Source organism: Aedes aegypti, chromosome 3 (assembly GCF_002204515.2).
Source record: "Aedes aegypti strain LVP_AGWG chromosome 3, AaegL5.0 Primary Assembly, whole genome shotgun sequence".
In the NCBI taxonomy this organism is placed as follows: Eukaryota; Metazoa; Arthropoda; class Insecta; order Diptera; family Culicidae; genus Aedes; species Aedes aegypti.
Genome location: NC_035109.1, coordinates 190,425,244 through 190,452,609, shown reverse-complemented (window position 1 = coordinate 190,452,609; position 27,366 = coordinate 190,425,244). Strand labels below are relative to the sequence as shown.

The 27,366-nt window shown below is 35.8% G+C and overlaps 1 protein-coding gene across 2 annotated transcripts; it reads right to left on the bottom strand.

Annotated features, from left to right (window-relative positions):
• Positions 1 to 1,579: 1,579 nt before the first annotated feature.
• On the bottom strand, positions 1,580 to 22,456 carry LOC5574167 (ATP-binding cassette sub-family F member 2). 2 transcript variants are annotated; one of them, XM_001661170.2, is made up of 4 exons: positions 22,345 to 22,456; positions 21,809 to 21,953; positions 5,667 to 7,246; positions 1,580 to 2,337 (listed from the first exon to the last, which is right to left on the bottom strand). In XM_001661170.2, the coding sequence occupies exons 2-4, from the start codon at positions 21,930 to 21,932 to the stop codon at positions 2,233 to 2,235; spliced, it is 1,809 nt and encodes a 602-aa protein (XP_001661220.1). In that variant the 5' UTR covers positions 21,933 to 21,953; positions 22,345 to 22,456; the 3' UTR covers positions 1,580 to 2,232. The 2 variants fall into 2 exon arrangements, with proteins under 2 accessions (XP_001661220.1, XP_021709052.1); XM_021853360.1 differs by having other exon boundaries at positions 21,809 to 21,955; positions 22,254 to 22,376.
• Positions 22,457 to 27,366: the final 4,910 nt, after the last annotated feature.

Below are 27,366 nucleotides of genomic sequence, written 5' to 3'. Positions count from 1 at the left end.
CAAATTCTGGTAAATTTTACCAATCCATTGAAACTTCTGATCATAATGAACAGTACGTGAGCGAAATTAATTTTGTTCGTAAACAAAATTATTTAAAAAAAATATTATTTTCAATATGAAAGGGCGGGGCAAAATGAGCCACCTAGATTTAAGCAAAACAAGCGATGTTTTGAACATAAAAATGCATTGCCTAAATATACCAGATTATTTTTTTACTGCATAGTCATCTTTATGCACCATTACAAGTGTAACACTTTGCTAGAAAATACGTGGAACCAAGTAACGCAATTTATTACTAGTATAACATGGTCTGTTTATTATGTATTACGTATCTTTGAAAAATAAGCCGCTAGAATCAATAATTTCAAGCAAAGTTAATACAATTTCCTTTCAAATCATGTACTCTTCATCACAAACTGTTCTCTATACTGTTTTAAATAAAAATCATTCGATTGAATGAGGTGGCTCATACTGCCCCGTAGGGTGGCTCATAATGCCCCATATGGTTGGTGACCACGTAGAAAAACATGGTTGTCCAAAAAGTTTCTGGAATAATTTGCAAGTTGATGTTAACATTAATTATCGACGTAACATGGAAGACAACATTTTATAGTACAAGTCACTTGCATTTAAACCATATTTTTTGCTGTTTTTCTATGTATTCCATGACGTTTTCCTTAGGCGGCCCATATTGCCCTGATCACCCCTATAAGAAAAACTTGTGAACTTCCATCGATCATTGCTTTCATAATATAAATGGGTATATTATCATAAGATACTCTTATGAAGGATCATAGATATCAATTATGGAATTCTTTTCGACCATTATGTATTTAGAGTCGCTCTTTGAATTTAGGAAAATAAAGATATTCATGAGATCTCTAATGATAACGACATGAATTTCTTGTGAATGTCGGACGTTTTGTATTTCATAAGACTTTTATGAAAGAGAGAAAACCAGTCAAGAAATCAATTCACAAGCGTTCTCTTATGAAATTCGTACGCAATTTCTGGCTCAGTGCAGAGCTAACTTTGCCTCTCTGTCTGAATGCTGCACCGCGTTCTTCTCTTTGGGCTTCTGTGCGTGTGCGTTGCATTCTTCGTCTAGCCCGAAGGCAAATCGCTCGACGATTTGCGATTGATTCGCACCACCAATATAGTGGCGGCCTGTTCCCTCTAGGAAGGGCGTTTCTCGGCATAAAAGCATCACACGCTCGTGATAAAACAGCAACTATCTCTTCACCATTTAGGTCAAGAACGTCCCGTTCGCGCCTCAGGGCTTCGGTGAATACTTCGCCGTTGAAGCGCGTGGTTTCCCAACCTCGGAAATGGGCTCATTATACGACTGGCGTGAGAAGACAATTGTCGGTCTCATAGCGAGGTGACAATTCTCGACTCGAGTGAAGTGACTCGCCGTAGAGACTAGGATTGGGTATCGTCCTGTCGTCCCTATAGCTGCTAGCTGTTGCCGAGACTGATTGCCAAAGCAGCTGCTGGGCTACATCACAGTTGTTTAAACGAAAAAAAAAAAAAAAAAAAAACAATTCAGGGAGTTCGGATAAAAAATGATCTCTAATTATTTTGCCTAGATGGTGTGAGGCTATGCATGCATACTTCAGTTTTATTGATTTTTTCCCCGTTGTAGATTTGGAATAAACAGAAATGCAAAAAGAAACCAACGCAATTTGCTTCGTCTATGAAGGAAAAATTTTGCTCGTCGTAAAATACGGTGCTACACTGACCTATCATTTCGCCTAACCTACTGCTGCTTCTTACCGATGGGAATTCGCTTTCTGATACCTTTTGTCAGCCAATATCAGTCCACGTTTTGATTCAAATAAATAAAGAACAGAGTTTAATGTTTAATGTTGCGTCCAAGTTGTTAAGATAAATTGTGATTCAATACATACTGATAAGATACTTTCAACAAGAGTTTTCTTTTTATACAGATCCTAGAGCACGTTTCTTACGCTTCCTATACTAATCATTTGAGCTAAGTAGAGGAGGTGTTTTTCTAGTAAGTATAGGCTTTGTTTGAGTTGGAATTTGGGTGGATCAATTTAATGTTTGATTATCACTATTTTTCTGTTTTTGGCTAAATACTTTTAGTGCTTTGCAGATGCAGATTTGTTTGTCTATAGCGTTATAAGTTAGAATATTGTTATGCTGTTTAATTGTATTATTTTTTTTATTCGGTTACTATATTGGTTTGATCACGGGACGCCTTCTTACTTAGTCTCTGACTATGTTTTTCTTCAAATGTTCCTTGTAGTCCAGAATGTTACCCTTCCACTTGGTGACGGTTCCATGCTCGCAAATCCAAATTTCGTTTGCAACCTGAAAGAGAGCATAACATTGGATCATTCACGGTTCAAAGACCAAAATCGGAATTAACCTGGTCAGGATTTACTCCGGTGGGTCACTGGTTCATATCGGATGAAAGTAATCCCAGCTTCCTTATTCGTCGATTAAATTTGGGTTTCAATTAACATGTGTTTATATACGCCCGTGCAAAAAAATAGGGTTACTTTAATAAACCACATACAAAGTTAGAGGATGATAATACAGTGGGATTCCGTTTTTGGCATGCTCCATTTTTGGCATCCCCCCATTTTGGCAACAAAATATATCCGTTTTCAATAACATTTTTGAAAATCATTAAACTTTGTAAACCTTTATAAATATCTTTGTGTCTTTTGTGTTAGTCATTTGAAAAGCAAGTCAGCTTCACGCCTATCGCATTCCTAGTATCCTAGTATTTTAATTCCCTTAGATATAATACAACATAGTATTAAGCAAACATGTAGTCTACAATTGATTGACGAAATAAATAAATTCCAGAGCTCAATTTTCGTTGATGTTCCTCCAAATTGCACGAACTGCTACCGTACGCGCTTATTTTCTTCTAAAAGGCCGTGTGCTTGCAATGCTTCATAAAATCATTAATCTATATGAGTTTCTCAACTAGAGTTCCAATTTCTTTTCTCAGGCATCCACGCTGTATGACCAGCCCACTTGAGTATGCCGGTAGGTGATACACATTCTTATTCGAATTTGGAAAAGCTCTTTTGAACAATGCATGAGCATCGACACAAGAGCAACAAAAAGGCTATGAGTTTCTATCACACATTTGGTCTCGCCTCTTCAGCTCACTGTTCCTTTAATTATGGAATTACATGCATAGCGTTTGTAAAAGTAGCCATAACAATAGAAGCAAGCCAAGCAAAAAGTCGGGTCTCTTGGCTTTTAATAGAATTTCTTTGACAATACCTAGATAAATAAATGACTCACAGAAGCACCACACATGCAAACACATCGAAACTACACTTTATTTTCAATAAGGTAAAACGTGGGATGAATACGATAGAGACTCTGTATAATGTTAGACATTAAAAAAAACGATGAAATATTGCTCAGGCTGGAGTATAATGCGTGCAATGTCAAGATTTTAATAAGGCATGCGGGCCACATGGATCAAAATGTTCCTAATGCTATCCTAGTAATCTTTAGCTAGGAGTCTAGGAGTTTTCTAACTGTATTCTGGAGAATCCTTACGGGATCATATGTTCTTATAGTGAGCTTCTGGGAATTTTCACTGGAATATTGAAAATACTGAGCGAAATCTGGGTATTCATATCAGACATTAAAGGTTTCTTGCGGGATCCTTAAGAGATATAATTAGCTGCTTGAGACGCTGTGCAAGATCTGTCGATTCCTTGTAAATTCCAAAGGTCTCAGACGTCCTGTAAGTTTCTAGCGGAATGCTGTAATTTTCTAGTTGTATTCTGAACGTTTCAACAGTTTCCTGCGGAATATGGAGATTGCCATTGGTAGTTCTTATGAACTATTGAGAATGTTCAGCAATATCGCAGCGAAATCTTGAATCTCTGAGCAATGTCCTTGAAATTCCGAGCAAGCTCTTGGGTAGACGTCAATTCCTATATGACTTCTAGGCAAGATCCAGTCGATTTCTAGCGAGTTGCTTCAGATTGTTAGCGGATTTCTGTGGATTATTAACGGACACCTGAAGATTCTTATCGGGCTGTAAGGGTTTCATAGCGGGATTCTTAGAATATCTGTTGGATTCGTATGGTTAATTTATAATATGCTAGCTCATCCTCTAAAACTCATCTCAAATTGAAGTGATGAGAAGCTTATTTGTGTATTCTATGAAATTGTGGGCCATAGTTAAAGATGTTGAGCGTCACTGTTCTATACAATTTTTCAATTATTTCTAGAGAAATTTTCCATCCATATTTCTGTGGAAAATCCAAATAAATGCTTAGGGTCGATTTCTTCACGATGGCTTAAGCCGTAAACCACGCTTACCCATATAGTTAAACTCGGATTAAGGCCTAAGCGGGGGTGAAGAAATCGGCCCTTAGTCAATATTCTGTTTCGATAAATATTAAAGTGTTTGTATCTTCCGATTGATTTCAGCTGTTTCAGTGTGCCCTTTTGATTGTTATAAGTAATTTTATATAAGATACCATACTATGCAAACTGTTATGAATTAGAAAAATCATTATGTTTTGGAACACCAAGAACTTTTTTTGTTAATACATTTCTAACGAAAAGTATTGTATTTCTGTATTCTTCATTTATTTTATGGAATTGTCCAGTTCTAGAATAAAGGTCATAAAGGAAATTCGCTACGAAATGGACCGTTTGGAAGTCTGGCCATCATTTGAATCCATAATTATGCTGTCATGGCGTCCAAATAATATTCTTAACCTTCGGGCTGTCGAGTTGTTGTACTGTTGTACAACAGTTGTAATTTATATGCTATGATTTTGTAACAAAGATATCTATCGACACCAAACCAAAATGTATTCCTCAAGAATCTTCTTAAGAACAATACTCAACAGTTTTTGTTTACAGTATGGCTCTTCATAATGCAGAAAAATCAACAAAATGTACATAGAAGTCGCATAATAATGAGTAGGCCGCAATTTTAAATCGGTATATCTCAAAATCCAGATAATTTCGAAACATGGGGTCTTCAGTAAAGTTGTGCTGGACGTGGAGCGATGTCTGATGGTGCCTCATTTATTTCGGAATTTGACCGCTAGGTGGCACTAGCGTGCATGGAACTTGTACTTTTGTTCTGGAGATATTTCAGGATCCTGACCATTTAGAAGGATGGCATCTTCGGCAAAGCTGTTCAGTAAGCTAAGGACTATCATTGTTTGAGCTAGTTCATTCAACATTTTGCCAGCAGGCGGCGCTAGTGAGCATGAAACTTTTGTTTTGCGGTTACTTCAGGATCCTGACCTTTTAGAAAGATGGCATCTTTGACAAAGTTGATGTGGAGTCCTTCCTTTAAAAATAAAGGCTTGCATTCAAATAGTGATCAAGTTCCTAAAAAGAGACATGCTACCAGCCCTACTGAGGCCAGAGGGACCTGTTTTGGAGGTCGAATATTGACTAGAAAAATTACAAAAGACCAAAGTTAATCCCACTGTCTAATTTAGTTCTCACATGACATCCGTAGCTATTGAAAACAAGTTTGAGTAACAGCCAGATTTATACCAACTAGTTGGGTAAATGTTGACGAAAAAGAATGTTGTGATCATGTTTGCCCGATTTGACCCAGTGACCAACCGGAACAACTCCGGACCGGTGGAAATTTCCAAAAATTACAATGATGATCTAGTGGTACTTACCTGATTGATAAGTCGGAAATCGTGACTAACTAGCACCAAGCCACCCTCGAAGTCGTTAATGGCCTCGGCCAGCGCATCGATCGTTTCCATGTCCAAGTGATTGGTAGGTTCATCAAGTAGTAGCAGGTGAGGTTTCTTCCAGGCTAGATAGGCAAACACCACCCGACACCGTTGGCCATCGGATAGCTGCCGGATGGGGCAAACCTGTTGTCTTCCGGTCAAACCGTAGCGACCGATAATTTTACGCATCTCTTCCCGTTCGACCACCTCCGGGAAGGATTTCAACATGTAGTCTAGCGGACTCATGTCCATGTCAAGCAATTCGTGCAGGTGCTGATGGTATCTGGCAATGCGCAGATGGGAATTTTTGCGAATCATTCCCGCTGTAGGCACTAAGTCTCCGTAGAGAAGTTTCAGCAGGGTACTCTTGCCCGCTCCGTTGGGGCCGACAAGGGCTAACCTGGTGTCCAAATCGATACCGAACTCAAGGTTTTTGTAGATGTAAGGCGTTTTTTCGTTATAGCGAAAGCTAACGTTCTGCACCATAATCACCGGCGGAGGAATCGTTCCACAGGACGGGAAGCAGAAGTTGAGCTGCTTTTCGTCTGTGGCCTTCTCGGTTAAACCTTGGGCCATCATTTTTGCTAGGGTCTTTTCCTTGGACTGTGCCTGACGAGCCAACTTGGCCGAACCGTGACCAAATCGTGCAATATAGTTCTTCATATGGGCGATCTGATCCTGTTCCCAGTTGTATTGTTTCATTTGGTTTTCCAACAATTCCATACGAGTCTTGACGAACTGCTCATAGTTACCCGTGTAGTATTTGAGTCGTTTCTGCGTCATGTGGACAATGTTGGTACAGACTCCGTTGAGGAAATCTTGCGAGTGAGAAATTATCACGAGAATGCGTTTGTATGTTTTAAGTTCTTCTTCCAACCATACGCAAGCGTCCAAATCGAGATGATTGGTCGGTTCGTCCAAAAGGAGAAGATGAGGCTTCACAAAAAGCGCTCTGGCAAGTGCAATTCGCATACGCCATCCTCCGGAAAAGTCTTTGGCTGCCTTCTGTTGCATCTGTTTGTCAAAGCCAAGACCGTGGAGAATACGGGATGCCTTTGCCTCTGCCTGGTCAGCCGACATTTCATCCAAACGATCGTAGATATCCATCAGCCGTTCCTGGGACTCATCGTCTTCCTGATCGATCAATTCGTCAGCCATTTTCTCCAGCTTGATACGTTCTTCGTCGACTTCCATAACGCACTGGAGGGCGCTCTTGGAGCTGGCCGGAATTTCACGAGTCAGATGGAAAATATCGATGTGATCCGGAATTGGGACCTCACGATTACCAAGCACTGCCAAAAGAGAAGATTTGCCGCATCCATTGGATCCGAGAAGACCGTAGCGTCGGCCACAGTTCAACTCCAGCATCGTGTCTTGCAACATCTCACAACCGTAGAAAGTGATCGAAAAGTTGGCAATCTTGATATCGCGGGACCGGGGATGCACCGCTAACGAACCGGTGCACGATCTCGCCTCTGCATTGGCTCTTGCCTCCTCGTCGAGCTTGGCACAAAGTGCCTCTGAAAAGGAAAACAAAAAAAAAAATGCATCATTTGGAATTCAGTGGAACCTCACTTAGGGGTCATGCACAAATTACGTCACGCTCCAAGGGGGGGGGTCGAGCCAAGCGTGACAAGCCTTACACAATTTTCGGAGGACACATACAAAAAGTGTGACAAAGGGGGGGGGGGGGGGGGGGGTTGAAAAAGTTTAAATTTAGCGTGACATAATTTGTGTACCATCCCTTAGATATTTAGTATTAGTTCTATCAGTAAGCTGAAATGTGCAGGTATCAAAAATGGGGAATTTCAAAAGGCGGACGCGATATGATTGAAAGGTGGAAGAGTATCACTACGATGAACACCTGAATGACGCAGATGCACAGAAGGTTAGTACAACGAAAGTGATGATTACGTCGTCAGAACAGCATGTAGTGTAAATTAACCTGCTTAAGGATCTCAGAATAAATCAAATAAGCTCAAATTTCGGCAGGACACTCAGAATTTGATCTAAAATTGAATGGACGGTGTGGAGCAAAACCGATTTTTTGAACCATCCTACTGGCCATGTTCGCATGTTCGCGAAAATTTGATCTTTGCTTTGTCTCGACTGTTATAGGACAATTTGAGGGAACAAATCTCCCAACTGGCGGGGAACGTGCCTTTGGAGCCGGCCTTCTGATACCTGATATATGACAAGTAGAAGTATCATCGGCGTCTCGTCCTCAGGTGCATTTGGTGCACTAAACAGTCAGATAAAGCCAAATCAGGGTGTCTACTCGTTTACCGAAATGTAATTCTCTGATATTTTCATTTTTTCCAGGTTTCACAAAAAAAATCCAGGTTGAATAAACACTCTAATATTATATGTCTAAAACAAAATAATGACGAATGTTTAAGTGTTTTCGATTAAATAGCTATTTATACACTTTTAAACATTATTTAAAGCATGTAGAAGCTATTCCAATATCCAATATTACAATATGAAGATGCTAACAATACCAAAGCTTAAGTATTATTCAAATGAATTTATTGTATTTGCCAATGATGATGTCTTTTATTTCGTTTGTGAACTGAACGGAACTTTCAAGTACATCAGTATGCTTCTTCTTGAAGGTATTTGTATTGCAGATTATGTACCATTCAATTCTATCATTCGTTTGGCTAACTAAGACAGCATCATGGGCGCAAAAGTAAAACTTTATTTGGATTTGTGGCGATATTTACAATAAATACTAAGTTTACCGATGTATTAGCAAGTAATCATACAGTTCTCACCTGCAGAAAAGGCAAAATCTTTAAAATATCTCAAATTGAATCAATAGTGTTAATGGTTATCTGCTACATATATAAGTAGATATATACCCATCTAAATTAATACAAATGATCCGTAAAAAAATATTTTTTTGGGATAATAGAAACACGGATTATTAAGCCCTTGGGTAATCGCGTTCGACCGTTTAACATTTAACTGTGGTAATTTAAATAAATGATGATTTTTTTGCTCTTCATTCGAAAAAGTTCTAAAAACTTGAAATTTTGAATTTACGAGAGGGATGGATTGATATCTTTATTTGAGATTTTCACTCTCCAAGAATTTTCTTACGGAATTCCTCCAAAAATTTTGTTTTGATGTCTCAAAATCACAAATAATACCTCAGGGCTTCCATCAGAAATTTCTTTACACACTATTTCAGATATTTTTCGAAAAACTCCTTAGTCCTCTAAGATTTTATCCGGTGATTCTTCAATTCAGTTTTTCCGTTTAAAACATGTTGTAATATTCAACTAGAAACATCTCTAGATGTTTACAAGGATTTCTCAGGATTTTCTACAAAATTGTTCCTTAGATTTGTGAAGATTTAAGCTACAAATTTCTCTGAGGATGCCTTCAAGAATTACTCCAGAGATTGCTCCTAAGATTTCATCGAAAATTCCTCCATTAATTCTAAGATATTTCTCAAGGAAGTTTGCAAAACTTTTTCTCAAGCATTCTTACAGGAGTTTTTTCCAAGGAAATTTGAATAAAAAATATTTCAGAAAGCTGAGAAATGTTCTCGAGAAATATGAGAAGAACTTTTGCATCTCAATTATCTGCAAACAAGATAAGGGAAAAAGAGACTTTTTAGAGACTTTCATGAAAATGGTATCTAGATACTAAAACATCAATCATGTTTTGGTAAGCTGATAAAATTTCATACTCGAAAGGATCCTCACTGAATAGCTCATACAGTGTTTTAAGAGCGGCGATTTTTTTTTTCGAATGAAGAGAATTTTCTGCCAAATAATGGTAGCTTTGGGTTATGACGCAAAAATCCTTTGACGTGAACATATTCTATCATGAATTACTGCCCCAAAATAATTTCCCTGATTGTAATCGTAATTCCCTGAGAGTTCCATGTTTTTTCAGGATTAATAAAATTCCCTGATTATTCCATATTTTTCCAGGTAGGGGAATGTGGGGCAAGATGAGCACCCGGGGCAAGATGGGCACCCCTAGTTTGTGTAGTTCCTACCGATTTTTTTAAATAAATTATTTGGGGTTCTGATGAATATCAATAAATTGATATGATGGTCATAAATTTCAGCTAAAAAATCAACAGCACAACGTAAATATTGTCAAAAATACATAGAAGTCCTAAAATTTACTTTTTCATATAAGATTTGTTCATTTAAAAGTGGTATTTTTGTTGCGTAAACATTTTAATTCATACGTTTTTGGCCACATGGTTATAGAATAATCTTCTGTGAATAATCAGGAGCAAAACTTTTATCAAATTAAAAAAAATATTCCAATTGTTTTGATTATATTAATAAATTTACACCCTTGGGGCAAGATGAGCACCATGCTCAAAATTAAGTAAAAGTGTAAAATTGTAAAACCACATTTAGCTGTGGGCTTGACTTACGGTATCCTCTTTGCACAAAACATTTTGTCATAAAAAATATAAACAAACAACAAATTTAATCGATTTTTAAGTAAAATCTTAGCAATCTATGAAATTTTATTTATTTTTTGATAAAAGTTTTAAAAACTATGCTAGTTGAAGATAAATACTATCAGATATTAAAGATAATATCTTGGGATATTGCAAACATTGAAAAATAATAGTTTTCTTTAGTAAATTGCATCTTTTTATGGGGGTGCCCATCTTGCCCCGCAGTTTTTTCGACCGATGATAAAAAAGCTATTTTTTTAACGTATTATTTGGAAAACTATTTATCACTTTTTAAAACTAATAATATAATAGTAATAATAATAGTAATAACTAATCAATAACAAAATATACTATCATGGTAAAATTTGTTTTTTTTTTTTTTTATTTCATTTTATTTTATTGATGTACAAGGGGGTCAGGGGCCAAGTTTGAAAACTCATACCGTCCATAATACACCGGGGGATTTCGCAAAAAATTCGCTCTTTGGATTCCCACGATAACAATCCCCATGCAGCTTTCGAGAAACTCCATGGCAATGATCACTGTACGGACATTTCAACAAAACTGACGATAAACAACAAAAAATGAATCCAAAAGAGCGAAAACCTCAATGTTTCAATGTAGAACAATTCAGCTTTAATGCATGTGAGAAGTTCTTGGTGATATTCTCACAACGGCCATTCAGAATGGTTCGACGGATGTAGATAAAAGATCATTATGATAAAATTAACGCGACGACATGTTAGTGAACTCAGAACGATTATTGTATTTGCAACTGTTAATTTCGATAGTTAAACTTAGGGTCGGTTATTGTATATAACTTTTAAGATAAGCAGGAGTAAAGCACGAACGCGAAGTAATGACCTTCCATCCCATCTTCAAGTGCTTCCCACAAGCACAACACTTCATTCTGGCACTTTAGAACGTCCATGTTGTAACATGTTCACACAAGAAATCTGCCTCGACCGAGTTGGCAGAACGCGCCCATACCCCTTTCTGAACCAAAGGACAGGGAATGATAAAATGAGAACAAATTTTGAAATCATATCTTCAACTAGATTGTTAATGTTTGACATTGAATATCTCATCAATAGCAAAACATACAATCATAGCAACATTTGTCATTGATATGCTATACTTGAAATTAATGTAATAACTAATCACTCGTTTCCTTGACCCGATGTAAAGTTCAACTAACAGGTTATCGTTTATAATAAAGTTCAAATTACAAATAACAAAATATACTATCATTTTTTCATTTTGCAGCGTTTGGTGGGGCAATGAGAGCGCAAGTCAGTCCAAAGCCGGGGTAAGGGATAGGTAATGGCCGTAATAGTCTATGCGGACCACTTGAACACCATCGGAAAGGATAAGAAGGGTTGGGGTAGGGTATAGGGAATGGAGAAGACTTGGCACAGTAATGCGATTAATGCTGCAAAATGTAAATGTGCTGAAAGCAATTTAATTTGAGTTTTGAAGTTTGATTTGACTTATTAAAATTCCAAATAGATCGGCCATTGTACAAGTAAGAAAGAATATGCTGATCGCTTTCTAGAAATTTTATAAACAACAAAATAATAACAATATGAGAGTGATGCTAAGGGCTGCTGATGGCACAATGCGACGCTTTAGGAGATTTTGATACTGATTGAACATTACTATACAGAGCGCAATTTAATCGATGGTGATAACTTTACAAACTTTATCTGTTTTTACACTGATTGACGATGCTGATTTATATAAAAATATTTTAAAAATATTTGATATTAGTTCATTTATTTGTGTGATCTAGGTGTTAATAATGGAAAAATTTTACATACCCTTGATAAAATACTTCCCTGACCAGAAATATTATATTTTGAGCGCCCTTTTCGAAGCTATTCTATCCAGGTATCCATGTACTGCTTTCAATCCTGAAATTATTCTTATTGTGCATGCTCATGCATTATATCAGTGATGCTCATAATCATGCAACAGATAAGAAGGAGAGAAAAAGAGAATATAGGAACAGTGATTAGTAATGAGTTAATTATGTAGTTTTGTTAGAATTATAAACAATTAAACAGCAGTAATGAATAGCTTATAAAATTACTTTGCAGCGTAGCTGAGCCTTTCGGAACATAAGACCGATGTATGAAAATAATTTGTTTCGAAATTGTCCGCGTGGTCTTCTAGTGCCCCTATTAGATAAGAATCAGTCATAGACATACATACCGAATGCTCGCCATGACCCTATGACCAACATTTGTATATGTATAGACTTAGCTGATGTGGCTTTTCGAATAGGTAGTTCTTTCACTCATTGTATGTCTTCAAAACCTTGTCAAGTATAGAAAATTAATTTTATTTCATTTATTACTACATTGAAGCTACATTGTACTTATTAAGTATTAGGTATTATTTTATGTTTTTATCACTATTGATATTATCAAGGCCAGAATTCCCAGTGAGTGAAGAATTTTATAGTACTAGAACACCATAGAAGATCGCTAAACATTACCTAATCATGGAACGGCTTTTTGCTCTATTATTTTAGGTAGATGCTATTGATCTCCCTTTGCTCCTATCCGCAACCCGGTGCACGCGCCCTGTTGGTTTTCGAAAACCTCGTAGAAGATTACAAACCGTCAATGGCATTCCCAATTACTACCCCACATTGCACATTCAAGGGTCTGACTGTGCTCCTAACCCACCCTCAGTTTGTAATCTTCTCGCCAGTTTGAAATTATATTTTCCCGAAGTGAAAGTAATTTTGATGAGTGATAGCCTAGTGCAGCCCAACTGCATAGTACAGTAGTTTAACCAGAATCTTAAGGTCAGAAGATGAAATCTAAATTTTGTAATAAAAAGGTTGCCATTGCTTTGAAATTTACCCAACATCTAATCAAAACTACTAACAACAGCGATCAATCATCAAAATTCATCGCTCCCTGGAAAATATAATCCCAAGCCCAGGGAAATAACAAAATATACTATCATGGTAAAATTTGTTATTTCTTTATTTCATCATCAGGGGCCAAATCTCCAGCATAAATTTGAAAACTCATACCGTCCATAATACACCGGGGGATTTCGCAAAAAATTCGCTCTTTGGATTCCCACGATAACAATCCCCATGCAGCTTTCGAGAAACTCCATGGCAATGATCACTGTACGGACATTTCAACAAAACTGACGATAAACAACAAAAAATGAATCCAAAAGAGCGAAAACCTCAATGTTTCAATGTAGGACAATTCAGCTTTAATGCATGTGAGAAGTTCTTGGTGATATTCTCACAACGGCCATTCAGAATGGTTCGACGGATGTAGATAAAAGATCATTATGCTAAAATTAACGTGACGACATGTTAGTAAGCTCAGAACAACAATCGTATTTGCAACTGTTAATTTATGTCGTTTTCGATTATTCCCGACGGTGCACCGCGCGAGTGTAACAATTGACACCGGAAAATAGAACGGTTTCGGTGCAATGTTTTGATAGCGTATGATGGTGTTTGTGAAGACGTCAATCAAAACAAAATGTCATTTTTCGAACAGATAGAACAGCTGTTGCTGTTATTCATGATTTTCTGTTTGGGATTCGAAAATATCAGATTGGTTTGTGTTTTGTGTAGTTTGTTAACGGTGTTTACAGCACTGGCTGAGATCATTACTATGCCGTGGACGAAAATAAATGTTCGGTATATGAAAATAAATTATTTTTCCTGGGAATTGATACCATAATACATGTTTCGTAATTCAATAAAACATGTTTAAAATTCAGAATTTTCTTATTTCAATACTGTAAAGACTTATTCGACTTCATCGATCCTTTCTCTCTGGGTAATAACTTCGCCAAAACTTATACAGGTATACCTCGATTTAGTGGACTCTCGATTATATGGACCCTCGATTTTATGTACTTCGATTTTATGTACATTTTACCTCGATTTTATGGACATTAAAATATCATGTTTAATTTTTTGATGTTTATCTCATTCTAAACATGCGTTATGTAAACTTTAACAATGTGAGGAATTTAAGCTATGCTTATAGAGCGATTGGATCATGTTTTGTTGAAAAATGTAAAAAAAATATCAATAAATATACAACAAAGCTTTTACAAGATGGGAAAAGTTTAAAAATGAGGAGCCTTCAGTTCGACTTACTCAACCCGTTTTAGTGGCTTTCGAGTGCTTTTAATTTGGATTTTGTGCCAACCAGCGAACACCCTCTGTGTAGTGATAAACGATAACTTTTAACATGTTGCCATTCACGACTTGCTTCAATCATGTTTATAGTGATTTGTGGAAATTTTAATTATTAATAAAATAGTTACCTTTTGTTCTTTGGATTGTTCCGAAAATCCCACAAATTCGCATTTCTCATTAGGGGGTTTTATACTTTTCAGAGATTGATCCAAGTGCTCCTCCAGAGTTTTCTCGAAGAAGGAAGAGTTGTTAAATCAAGCAAGGATTTATCAACAAATTACTCAAACGTTTATGCGTCTTTCTTCAGGATTATTTGGACGAACCTACTGAAATTATTGCAGTAGTTTCTTTATTTCTATAAGCTCGTTTTGAAGCACTACAATGAGGAAAGATTTTTATGAATGATTCGTGCACAATGATTCAATCACTCCAATCGATACATAGGGTAACCAATATATTTTGGACCCCCTGGGCCGTTTTCCTGCAAAGTTCCCAGTTTGAATCGAAAGACCAACTCAATTCGCATGCCATTTAGAAAGATTGGATTATTCCGCACTTGTATCAACCGTTTGTACATGGAAAATATGTTTATTTTATCTGAAAATAATTTAATTCAATCGGTTCATCCATGCAACCGTTACAACACGTTACACACAGAAATTGAAGCCGTCAGAAATTTTTCAAATGTAAACATAAACTTTTTTCAAATTTCTGAACTAAGAGCGAAGAGTTTCTTTGGTTTTCCATTGTCAATCGATTGATTAGACTACGGGCAAGCATATTATACAACCAGTGTCGTGGACTTTGACGCCAAACAATAAAAAATGCCGGGGTCCAAAATATATACTTTGAGGGTCCAAAATGTATTGGTGTGTCCAAAATAATGAAAAACAATGCATCAAAATTCAATTATTTTCGACGCTTTGCGGATCCTACAGGACCGTTTGGGCATTTTTTATCTCGTAGAGGAAGTTTTTCTCTACATTTTAGCATGTTCTTTGACTTGGTTACGCTGTGCAATTGATTAATTGGAACAAAAAACTAAAATCACTTCCTTAGGGGGTCCAAAATACAACCGTTACCCTACGTTGGGTTTTTTCAGAGGGTTCCATCAAGAGTTTTTCTAAGTTCCTGAAGTTTTTTTTTAAAGACAAAAATTCCACAATGAAGTCGTTCGAAAATTGTTGAAGAAAACTTTATAATGATTTATCTAGTAGTTATTTGAAAATTTCAAAAATAAATTCTATTTATTATTTTATACGTTCGTTACTTGACATACACTGAGGGAACTGGTCATATTGGATCATCTCGAGATTAAAATATAAAATTTTGCTACAAGAAAAAGTTTTGCTTACATACGATACTCTACTGGAAAACCTTTACCAGAAATAAAAAAGTTATGAGTTAACTATTTTAAAATATTTGATTTAGTTAGAAAAGCACTTTTAGTATATTTTTTTAAATATATGAAGACGGTACCCATGTTGTTGAAACCGATTTAATCAAAAATTTAATGATGCATTTTTTACTAAATTATATTCTACATGGAAAGTAAACTCTTATTCTTCATGCTAGGTGGATTAGGTCACCAAAAATTTGATAAATTATACACGCGGAGAAATAGATTGTACGGTCAACGAAAAATTGGGTGAAACTCTCAGGGCCAACAAACATTTTGGTTGAATTCAACCCAACATATCCGTTGGTTCTACAATCATAATTGTTGTCACTCAGTTTGACATGTTTGTAAATCCAGAAATCATTTTTGCCATGTTGAAAAGTTTGTTTGTTAAACTGATAACGTTAGGTTAAGTATTATTTTGATTCCATTTCGATGTTTTATTTTATTTGAAAATAATAAAACAAAATGTACCGTAATTTCGGGTGAAATTGATCATTTTTCACGGTTTTTCTAGTCTGTTTTCTATAATGTTAATAATGCCAAACAACTAAATGCAGGAAAACAAGTACGAAGGTGAGCCTCATCTACTTATGTAACGAAATTTTCTAACAAATGTCATTTTATTGTTAACAAATACCTCTTAAATTTAAAATCAGACGATCTCATTTCGGGGTGAAATTTATCACTTGTCAATGCTGTTATTGTTAGTTTCCATAACAACTCTACATGATAAATTTGAGCTCCCTGAATCCGAATATGCTTGTAAAATTCTTAACAATGCAATATTTATAAAAATAACGAAGAGTTAAATTTCAAGAATTACGCGGAAAACGCCTGTATGTATGCATTTTTTTTAAGGAATTCAATGATATCTAACAATAATTCAATTATTTCAACCATATGAGCTAATTGTTACGAATTTTGGTGATGAAATCTGGTTTGGGGATATATTTCAAGCATCCTCCCAAACTTTCAGGTTTACACCATGTTCAAATCCTTGCTTATAAATAGAAGTTTATAGGTGTTTGTCAATACTGCACCGTGCATGATTTTGAAATTTTACGTTATTTTCATAGAAATAAACATTCTTTAACGCAAAAAAAACTTCACAACACACAATTCGACAATAGTTACGACAAGCAATGTTCATTTACTGCAGCTTACATTGATATTTGTGCTCCATTACGAATAAATAAAATCGTGTGATACGATGATCAATTTCACCCTTCTGATCAATTACACTCGATTTTACGGTATATGTAGAAAAAAAGTTTTCGAAATTAATTCTTCACAAATGTATTGAACAATCGATAATATGGAAAACTCATTATGTTTTGGATTAAATAGAAGTCAAATCTTATTTTCCAGTCTCATATTCTTATAATATTAAGCAACAATATACCATTTTTATTTTTTTAAATGAAAAATTTACGCAAACCTCAATAAAAGCTTCATTTATATTTTTCCTGGATTAAAAATTGTAAAATTGATTTTACCTTTGTGAATTTGGAGTAGATACTGTCCCATGTCCCATTACGCTTGTTTTGTTGGCTGTCATGTCCGATCGATAGGATGCCGTTTATGGAACCATAGCATTGGCAATAAATTTGCTGGAATTTTTGGACCTTGATTAAAATTTTACCGAGCTGCCGTTCTACGCGTCTCGCGATCCTTAAGGTTTACATAGGACATGGGACAATTTAATTACATAATTTAACAAACATCAAATGTTATAAATCACTTTGCCTTCAATAATACCAATTGTATCATTTTTGAATGTGTGTACACAGTGCAGTTATTCTAAGCGTGTAGAAAATGCATTGTTATATCAAAATAACATTGTTAATTTGACAAACCTTGATTATTGAAGTGACATGTTATAAAAAAAAGTTGTGGTTTTGAATTCAATAAACAGATTTTTTTTTATTAAGCCTTGCAAAATTTCTATGTGTTATAATTTTATTTCATGTAAACATAAATAAAACCGGTATTTTGTATAACTTTGGCGACCTGTAGCTCAAAATTGTTACATGCTGGAAAACTTCTAAGAGTGGTATCAGATTCAGCAATCCCAAATTCACTGGAGACATATAATTTGATCCTTTAGATACGCAGAAATGTTATTTTTTTATGCTGTGGAAGGAATTGTAAATAAAATTTCAAATGGGTTTGGCTCCGTAATGCCTGGTAGCGCTTGAGTTTTTGAATAAACAAATAAGTAAAACATGCGAAAAATAGTTTATGTCGTTCTGTTTAATTGTATTCTTATGAATAATATTTATATTTTGAATTAGAATGCAATACTTCATTGACGGACTGATTTCATCAAGAATTTGTTAGCTAAATTAACCTTGGAACATTGACCCTGGTATCGAAAATAAGTTTTTCAGCGATAATGATACAATCTAATGAAGTTTTAACTGAATAGAAAGCAAAAAGTGAAATAAAAATTTTGCTTCGATTTTATGTACAATTCGATTTTATGGACAATTTTGAAATCAAAATGTCCACTAAATCGAGGTATACCTGTACTACCGCAATGTTTCCTGCTCACAATACAACAGATGAATCAGTTTTTTTTACGTAAAGATCAACTTAAATCGATCATTGCATTACAACCCTAATGAAAAATCAATGTGGATTCTTGTCAATTGACTTTTTTTAAATATAGTACTAGAAATTCTGTGATCCCAGTTTAAAATATGAGATCTTACAACTCCAGCCGCTGCTGATTCTATTCTTTCTTGCACTTTAGAACGTCCATGTTGTAACATGCTCACACAAGAAATCTGCCTCGACCGAGTTGGCAGAACGCGCCCAAACCTCTTTCTGAACCGAAGGGCAGGGATTATCATGGTAAAATTTGTTATTTGTGTAAAAATACTAAAAACAATAGGTGTCTAAAGAATATCAAGCTTCACCAAAACATGTCATTATATTGATTTTTGAAAACTTTGTTTAAAATACTCATGAGATCAAACCAATACCGTAAAACGGGGTAACTTTGATAATGGCGGGTAACTTTGATAGTGCCAGACCCACAACATATTGAACGAAATAACGAAGTTTCTGTTAATCAGTTAAGAAAAAACGAATGCAAAAGTAAAGAGTATTAGAATGACACTTCATGTCAAAGCAATTTTCGTTTGAATCTAGTGCATTTGAGGATTTATATACAAATATTAAAAATTTACAAGATTCTAGCATTTTCGCAACGCTTACAAACAATCTGTTCTACGATCACTATTTGGTAAAGTCTTAATGAGTTAGTCACTTATCCTTGACAGCCTAGTTGTAGTAGAACATAAATTCGGTCTCAAATCTCTTAGCGTAAAGCATTTTTACAAACTGGGACCATTTTTGTAATCTAAGTCAGATATTCCCATATAGTGTTTAACGCATAGAGGTATGTAACGCCCTATTAATGTTCATAATGCATTCAATTTTGTTCGATTTATACTCCATTATCAAAGTTACCCCAACCCCAAACCCCAAAGAGAACCGACTTTCGATTATATGAAGAATTATATACCCATTCAAAATAAATCTTTTGGCAATCTATTAACTACGATCGATAGCTAGGATGCCAGTACTTGTTTTAAAAATATAAATCATAATTCTTTGAAACAACATGCATTGATATTCAAGTTTTCTTCGAAAAAACTATCAAAGTTACCCCGTTTTACGGTATCAAATTTTGACATTATAGCCCATTTTACTATTCGCATGATATTCATTGAAGATTTAAAAAGCAGAAGTTTTTTGCAGGAAGGCAAATAGTTTATTTTTCGATCATGTTAAATATAGATATTATAGTAAAAGAACTAAAATTACTATTATTTTGATCTATACGTGAATAGCTTATTTAGTTATTATTTTGTTATCAATATCTAAATAATAACATATTTTGTTATTTTCTGTTGTTTATATTTTTGTTATTATTTTGTTATTACAATGGCAAAATATGATATTATTTAGTTTTTATTCCATTCAAGTTATTATATTAGTTATTTTAACTCTTATTTCAAACAAACAAAGAACAAATTTTGCTATTCAAACATTCTATTTTATTGATAAATTTTGTTATTCATTTGCAATTCTCCTCTACCCGGATAGTATGTGTTTGCTTGTATTAGTCACGGAAAAAATGTAAACAAAAAGATCAGCTAATGATCAGACAAACCTGCCAAACATTTTGTTCACAGCTTGCCAAACATGACGTCATTTTCGGCAACGGCATTGCACAACTACCACTTTGAAACTGAAGTTATCGCAAACACTAATTTGATGCTTCGACCACACCTATTGATACCCTACATCACCGAGTACTCTATTACTTGTGTACAGTATAGCGTGTATGAAAACAACAGCAGGGCTGTTACAAAAACTTAAAAATCTTATCCGCGGAAATCGCGCTTTCTAAAACTCAATCCGTGACTGAAAACACCAATCCGCGCCAAAAAAAAAAAAAACGATCAAAATTTTCAATGTAATTGAGAATTTGCTTATAATAAAAAACTACAGTAGGTATTTTAGAAAATGAAAATCGAATTCAGTGCTTCAAAAATGGTATAATAATGAATTCGGTTGTTATTTGCTCAAATGTATCCAACTAAACAGCTTGAAGATTTATTATCTTATGCTAGTGGTCTCGGCCTGGGAGGGAGACACAGATACTACACACGAAATATGAAACAACACTTTTCCAAACTGCAAGATAACTCCCGCTTACCAACGACTATCAAGGCAGGCTTGGGAAAAATCGCTAGTTTTATTTTGTTGTGTATTTCCGATCTTTCTGGACAAACTTGGAAAAAGGGCCATAGCTTTATGTGCATTGAATTTTGATGTTTATTGGAAAAAAGAGTAAAAAGATGCGTGTTTCAATACTTTATATTCGATCAAATTAAAAGGTGATATCGTGGCATTGCTGTTAAGTGTGTAGGAATTGATTTTCAACCGATTGTTGTCAACTTTGTTGAAATGCAAAAATATGTTTGATCAATTACGCGCTTTTATCATGTTTGTCCATTCTTAAAAATCTGGGCTCACAGTGACAGTTCATGACAGCAAAATCTCAGCTCACTATGACGTACATACATTTTGTATCGGTCACGGAAAACGTCGTCTTGCCATCAAGTAGGCTGTTGAAAAATGGCACGCTATCTCCTTTACAAAATAAAAAGATAAGTTTTCTTCCGTTTTTTCCCAACGGAGACTTTCCTAAACTTGTTCTACGCACGAACACGTCGCAGCCCAGAATTACAGAATTGTGTAAATCCGTTGACTGGTTTGCAAGCCATTTCGTGACATACAAACACCATTCCATTTTTATTTATATAGATAGATTTTTATACTTGGTCATTCTCTGTACAACAGAGGTGCAGATCTTAATACACGTATCTGTCCAACCAACTCCGAGGGAATTAAAGAGTGGCCAGAGGGAGCAATGCAAATGGTCTAAATCGAAAATCAGAAATGATTTCAATTGATTTAGTCAATAGCAGCCACCTGTGGATCAGTTTGAATTTTGTTTGGCTCAGAAAAGTAACCAATTTATACATTTGGTAGGACGGCATATCAAAATTTGCAAAATTTTCTTCCTTTACTCACCAGCAAGAAAAGAAAATCTTCTTTTCTTCGAAGAAAATACGCGCCGGAATTCGCCTACAGGAATCATAAATATTAAAATATCCTAAGCCTTTTGATCTCTGCATTTGGGCCATTGAGCATGAGAACAAGAGAAATTGAGAAAAACGTTTAAGGAACGTTATTTTTTACATCAAATCCATTAATTGTCAGCAATTTAATATGATTATCTTGCAGAAAATCGACTTTGTCAAATATTGTTGATTAAAAAAATAAAAGAGAAATTTTCTCTGCGCGTGGATCTGCTTCCGAGAACGATTATGAGGAAAGCAACCTATTCGCCAAGTTGAATTATTACGGGCTGACTCATCACTCATTGGCAATGAGAGCGATTGCATGTCTAAGTCGTTAGGTACGCACGCACCGACTGGCTAAACCACCTTAGTAGTTAAGGTACCTACCTTCCTCGGTCATTTCAACCGCCGATCCATTGGCCGCTCCGTTCGCTGGCTTTTCATCCTTCTTGCTGCTCTGAACCAGCGTGATCTTCTTGTTGCGGCCTTTTTGCTTCTTGTCGGGGGCCATTGTTGTTGCTAAGAAAAAACACTGCAATGACAACACAAGAATCGCAATTTAGTTTTTATATTTATTGCAACACTTTCTTTTGGCTAAGCGCGACTCGAAAGCCAGCTGTTCTATTTCCGCATTTGAGAGAAGAGAGGAAGAGCGGAATCAAGTCGTCATTTTCATCTTCCCTCTTTTGGAAAGCGCATTGAATGAGCAAAGGAAGGAACGAAAGGAGGATGCAACCGATCGAACAATGAAGTTTCGCAAGGAATTTTCCATTACATTTCAATGCACTTTCCCACGCACTAATCGAACTGAAATCACTTTTCCACGTTAGCTTCTAATGGAATCTAGGTGCAAATCACAGTTCAGTTGATTTTAACGCCCAAAAACAACGATAAAATCGCAATTTAATGAAATTTCCACGAACCTGCAAATTTTCTCTTTTTGCTTGACAAGATGAAAAGACTTTTGGAGCAAGGAGCGCGGCAGAGAGTCCGCATGTTTTACAGGTGACACACGGGGGGTCGCACGCGGTACGGAGCCGTCACATGTGACGCTCGGTTCGTTTCCACTGGGATTGTGCACTTTCATGTGCGAACTAGCCTAAATGCGAGTAATTTGTACTCAATGCATAACATTGCCTACCCAAAGGGGTATTGGGGGTTGTTGGGATTTATTCACACAGTGAACACCAAACTACGGCACGTGGGCCGCAAGACTTTTGGGGATTTAAGTGTGATGTGGGATTTTATTAAAGACCTTCATGTTCCTTGCAGTTGCCCAACATTTTATACCGCACGCAAAAAAATTGTGCGGTAAAAACTACCATTTTAGGGGGTTAACTTAAGCGCTCGCACCGGCAATTTTCAGCAGACCAGAAATGCGCTTGATTTTACCATGTCTGTAGTTGGAATCAGATTGTTGTAAATTATTTCTGTCAAATGTACCAGTAATGCGGTGGGGTGTACCGTAAACATAGTAAATTGGTCTGAATTTCCATGGTAGTTTCAAGAATGGGCGTAGTCAGCTAAAATAGTTATTTTTACCACAGAATTTTTTCCCGTGCGCAAAAAGAAGTAGTGTTTGGTCCATCAATTGGGTCCTAAAATGTTTAATGAAATCTTGTTTTTATTTAATGACACGAAAGAGCATGTTACTGCAACTATTTTAGCAATTTTTCCCGCCCAAATAACGGATACCGTTTTGATTCATATTACGGACACTTAAGGACTCAGGGAAATATAACCCAGCACAGAGCATACAAAATTAATAATTCTGTATGATTCCTTAGCGCTATCGAGCGTCGGAAGCCCTTTACTTTCTAACGGTGGGTGGGGAATACGCTTTCGCAACTTCAATAATTTTAAATAAATCAAAATGTGTGGCCTTTTCATGATTCTTATTCCGGACGCTTCCTCACTTTTGCCTCATAGTCCGGACACTTTGAATCGAATTTCGGACAGCTCATGATAATCATTAATGGAACAGTCAAATCCTCAATCGAAATCGTTAAACCACCAAAGAGACATTTAAGGTAGTTGGGCATTATAAATTTTCAAAGATATTTATGGAAAAAGTTTACTAAAACGAGCCTTGAAATTGAGAACTTTTGAACAGCAAAAATTGAAACATTTCGCATGAAATGTTTCCCATACAAAGTAGAGTGTCCGGAATTTGAAGCTGTCCGTAATATGAATCAAAACGGTACATCATATTGAAACTTTAATTTAAAAATTGGGTCCATAAATGAACTTTGACACTTTCGATCATGTTTGACGTTTGCTTAATCTACAAAAACACCACAGGGCTTTTAGTTTTAACACTGGGGTTGTTCCTATCTGACATTTTGGAAGGGACACGGAAAGAAAAATACACCCAAAATTTGAGTTTAAGCCAAGGACTGTGACAAAATCAAAAAAAATGTTTTTTGGACTTGAACAAAAGAAAAACGTTAAAAAATTGAGTAAACATGTGTTTTTGGCCTAAACTTAAGCGTTTGGCATTAAAATTGGGACAGGCTTTTAGGACCCTATTATGTCGCTTGCCCTTACGGGGGAGAGCAATGCAAAAAGAGGTAAAGACAAGAATGCTAAGTTGCTTTTTTTTTTTTTCAAAAATCTGGATGATTTTAGTGGTAGGAAATGAAGTAGCCAATATGACAAGAAAAGTAGGGTAACTTATATAATTTGGACATGCATATAATTTGGACAGGCTAGTCGTTCTATGCTCATTTCCAATGAAATGGCGAGGAATATATGTACGGGAAATCATGTATTGCATTATTAACACACTATGCTACATATTAATGATGACCATTTTCATAACAATTACAAATTGGCTTCAAAAATATCAAAATTGTAAATTGGGTCCTAAAATTTGTAATGAAATCTTGTTTTTATTTAATAACACGAAAAAGCATGTTACTGTAATTACTTTAGCAATTTTTCCCGCTCAAATAATGGCTATATCATGTTTAAACTTTAATTTAAAAATTTGGTCCATAAATGAACCTTGACACTTTTGATCATGTTTGACGTTCGCTTAGTCGACAAAAACACCACAGGGGTTTTAGTTCGACCACTGGGGTTGTTCCTATCTGACATTTCGTAAGGGACACGGAAAACAAAATACACCCAAAATTTGAGTTTAAGCCAAAGGATGTGACTAAATCTAATAAAAAATTTTTTGAGCTTGAACCAACGGAAAACATTAGAAAATTGAGTAAACATGTGTTTTTGGCCTAAACTTAAGCGTTTGGCACTAAAGTTGGGACAGGGCTTTAGGACCCAATTCTATCAAAAGAACACCTGTGAAACCTACGAATGCAAGAGGATGTGCATTTCAAGAACATACATTAAATGCAATAATAGCGCTCAGAATTGACATCCATAAAAAGTTTAAAAGTGGCAACATGATAAAATATGTCCAAAATTTAAGCTAAGTTCATCTAAAATCTTAACATGAGTATATGAGGCATAAATCAGGTGATGTCCAAAATAGATTATGGTTTTTGTTCAGTTGATATAATTTGGCCATCTGATGAAACACACTGGAATGTACCATGCATGCATACTTGCAGGCGTTTTTTCGTGAATCTGGTGATATTTGCTTGCATTAAATGAAATTACTGATTATCACTAATATATACATCCAATAAGCGAAAAAAATGTTTAAGTCACTTGTAAACTCTTAACATTTTATGTTATGATCGTCTTTTTAAGAAACCATTGTATGGATAATGAGATAACGCCCCTGTCCAAATTATATTCACATGAGGGTGTCCAAAATGTATATTTGGTGTCCGAAATGTATAACAGACAGGCCACTAAAAAACGCTATTTTGGGAGCTAATACTATAGTTTTTAAGCTTTTTCTTACCAGAAACTCAAAATACAATTGGACATTAAGCATATAAGTAACATTACGTAATAAAATATTAGTATCTAATGTGGTTAATCGATCGCCGTTTCCAGACATATCCTTAGCCTGTCCAAAATACATAATTTACCATAATCGCCTATCTCGACGCGACGAACATTTCTTCCCTGGGATAATTAAGAAAATCGCATTTCTTTAATCGCAGTACGCAGTTGAGAAGAAATGTATTTTCAAAAATCAGTGCGCATCGTACCTTCGTGCTGTGCGTACACGAATTCGCTCTGCTCTTGGAAGTTTTCTTAAAAACTACCTAAAGCAATAAAACAGTACTTTTCAGTGCTACACAAACAGTACTTTTCAGTGCTAAAATTAAAAACGGTACTTTTCAGTGCTACTTAAACAGTACTTTTCAGTACTATTTTTTCTACTATTGATCCCTTTACGATCCTTGTTTGGACCCGTGCCTTCGATTTTTCGTTGGACCCGTTGGCGAAAGCTAGCGGTGGTAATCCTTCTTGGACACCGTCTAGGGAAAAAACCTCTCGAAGGTCACGTCTTTCTCGTTTATTAACTAAACATGGTATCAACAACTAACAAAAGGAAGGGTGAATCTCTGAATTCACTACTTCCTTCCAAAAAAGTGGGTTTTAAAACTGTCACTACACGTGGCAAGAATGGAAGAAAGGACGCTTCCCCGGAATGCGAAGTTTCTTCCAAGGGTGAAATGAATAATTGTATCGAAATGAGCAATCAGTTCGATGCTCTAGACAAATTTTCCGAACACCAAATCGAAGCAGCCTCTAGCCCAGGCTCTTTGATTCAAGTGAGGAAGCAAAGAGTGCCGCCTATCGTGGTCAGTTGTTCCGAATTTGGGGGATTTAGGCAGGAGATCTTGAACTCCATTAGGGGAATCAAGGTTTCCTTCCAAATCGCAAAGAAAGGAGACTGTCGCGTTTTGCCGGAAACTCTTAAAGATCGCGAACTTCTTCTCAGATATCTTGAAGAGAAGAAGCACAAATTTTTTACTTATGACGACAAAACTGAACGTTTGTTCAAAGTCGTCTTGAAAGGTCTCTCAAGTGACTATAAGTCACCTGAAGAGATCAAAAATGGAATAAATGATTTACTTGGATTTTCCCCAGTCCAAGTAATCATTATGAAAAAGAGAACCCAATCTGGCATTGTTCGGAAAGGGCTTTCTCAAGAATATTATTTAGTTCACTTTAACAAAAAAGAACTAAATAATATTAAAGCTTTAGAAAAAGCTAAACTTATGTTCGATGTCCGTGTGACATGGGAACATTTCCAGAAACCTGGAGGAAATTACCAGAACCCCACTCAGTGCCGTCGGTGCCAAAAGTGGGGTCATGGTACAAAAAATTGTCGCATGGATGCTAAATGCATGATTTGCGGAGGTTCTTCTCACGCTAAGGACGACTGTCCTGTGAAAGAAGATACCAGAAAAGGAGATTGGGCAAAACTGTATGGAGTTTGGTCCCGGAATGTACACGGATGACTCATATATCATTTGAAAGATCTAAATGAGACAAGAAAAAGTTGATATGGGGCCAAAAATATTCGTCGTGGGAGAAAAAAGTTATATGTGCTGGAATGATGTACAAAGGGGTATGTTTTGGACAGTTTTTCATTAAATGATATTTTCTTGTGCAAATGTTATCGAGTTCGTGCGTACGTAAGTGCTTATGTATGTTTTCATTTTAATTGACAATATATCAAAAATGTAATGATTTGTCTCAGACTCCAGGAGGTTTTGAGTTGCTGTAATGTAAATACTTAAAACATACGAAGATAAAAAATAAAGAAGATAAAAAATAAAGAAAAATAAATGTGCGTTTGAGAAACACATCACTTTAGGTAACAGAACACAAGTATCAAATCGTGTTATCCTTTTTCAGTGTTCTAGCAATATGTTTATATAAACCGGCAGTTTACTCAGGAAGGAATTTCCAGTCTATATCCGATTTGACATTCCAGTGGTTGCGTTGTTGTATTCTGTACTACACTTGTAGAAATACCTCGCTTGTCGTGCACAGCTCTACCGTGCTTATTT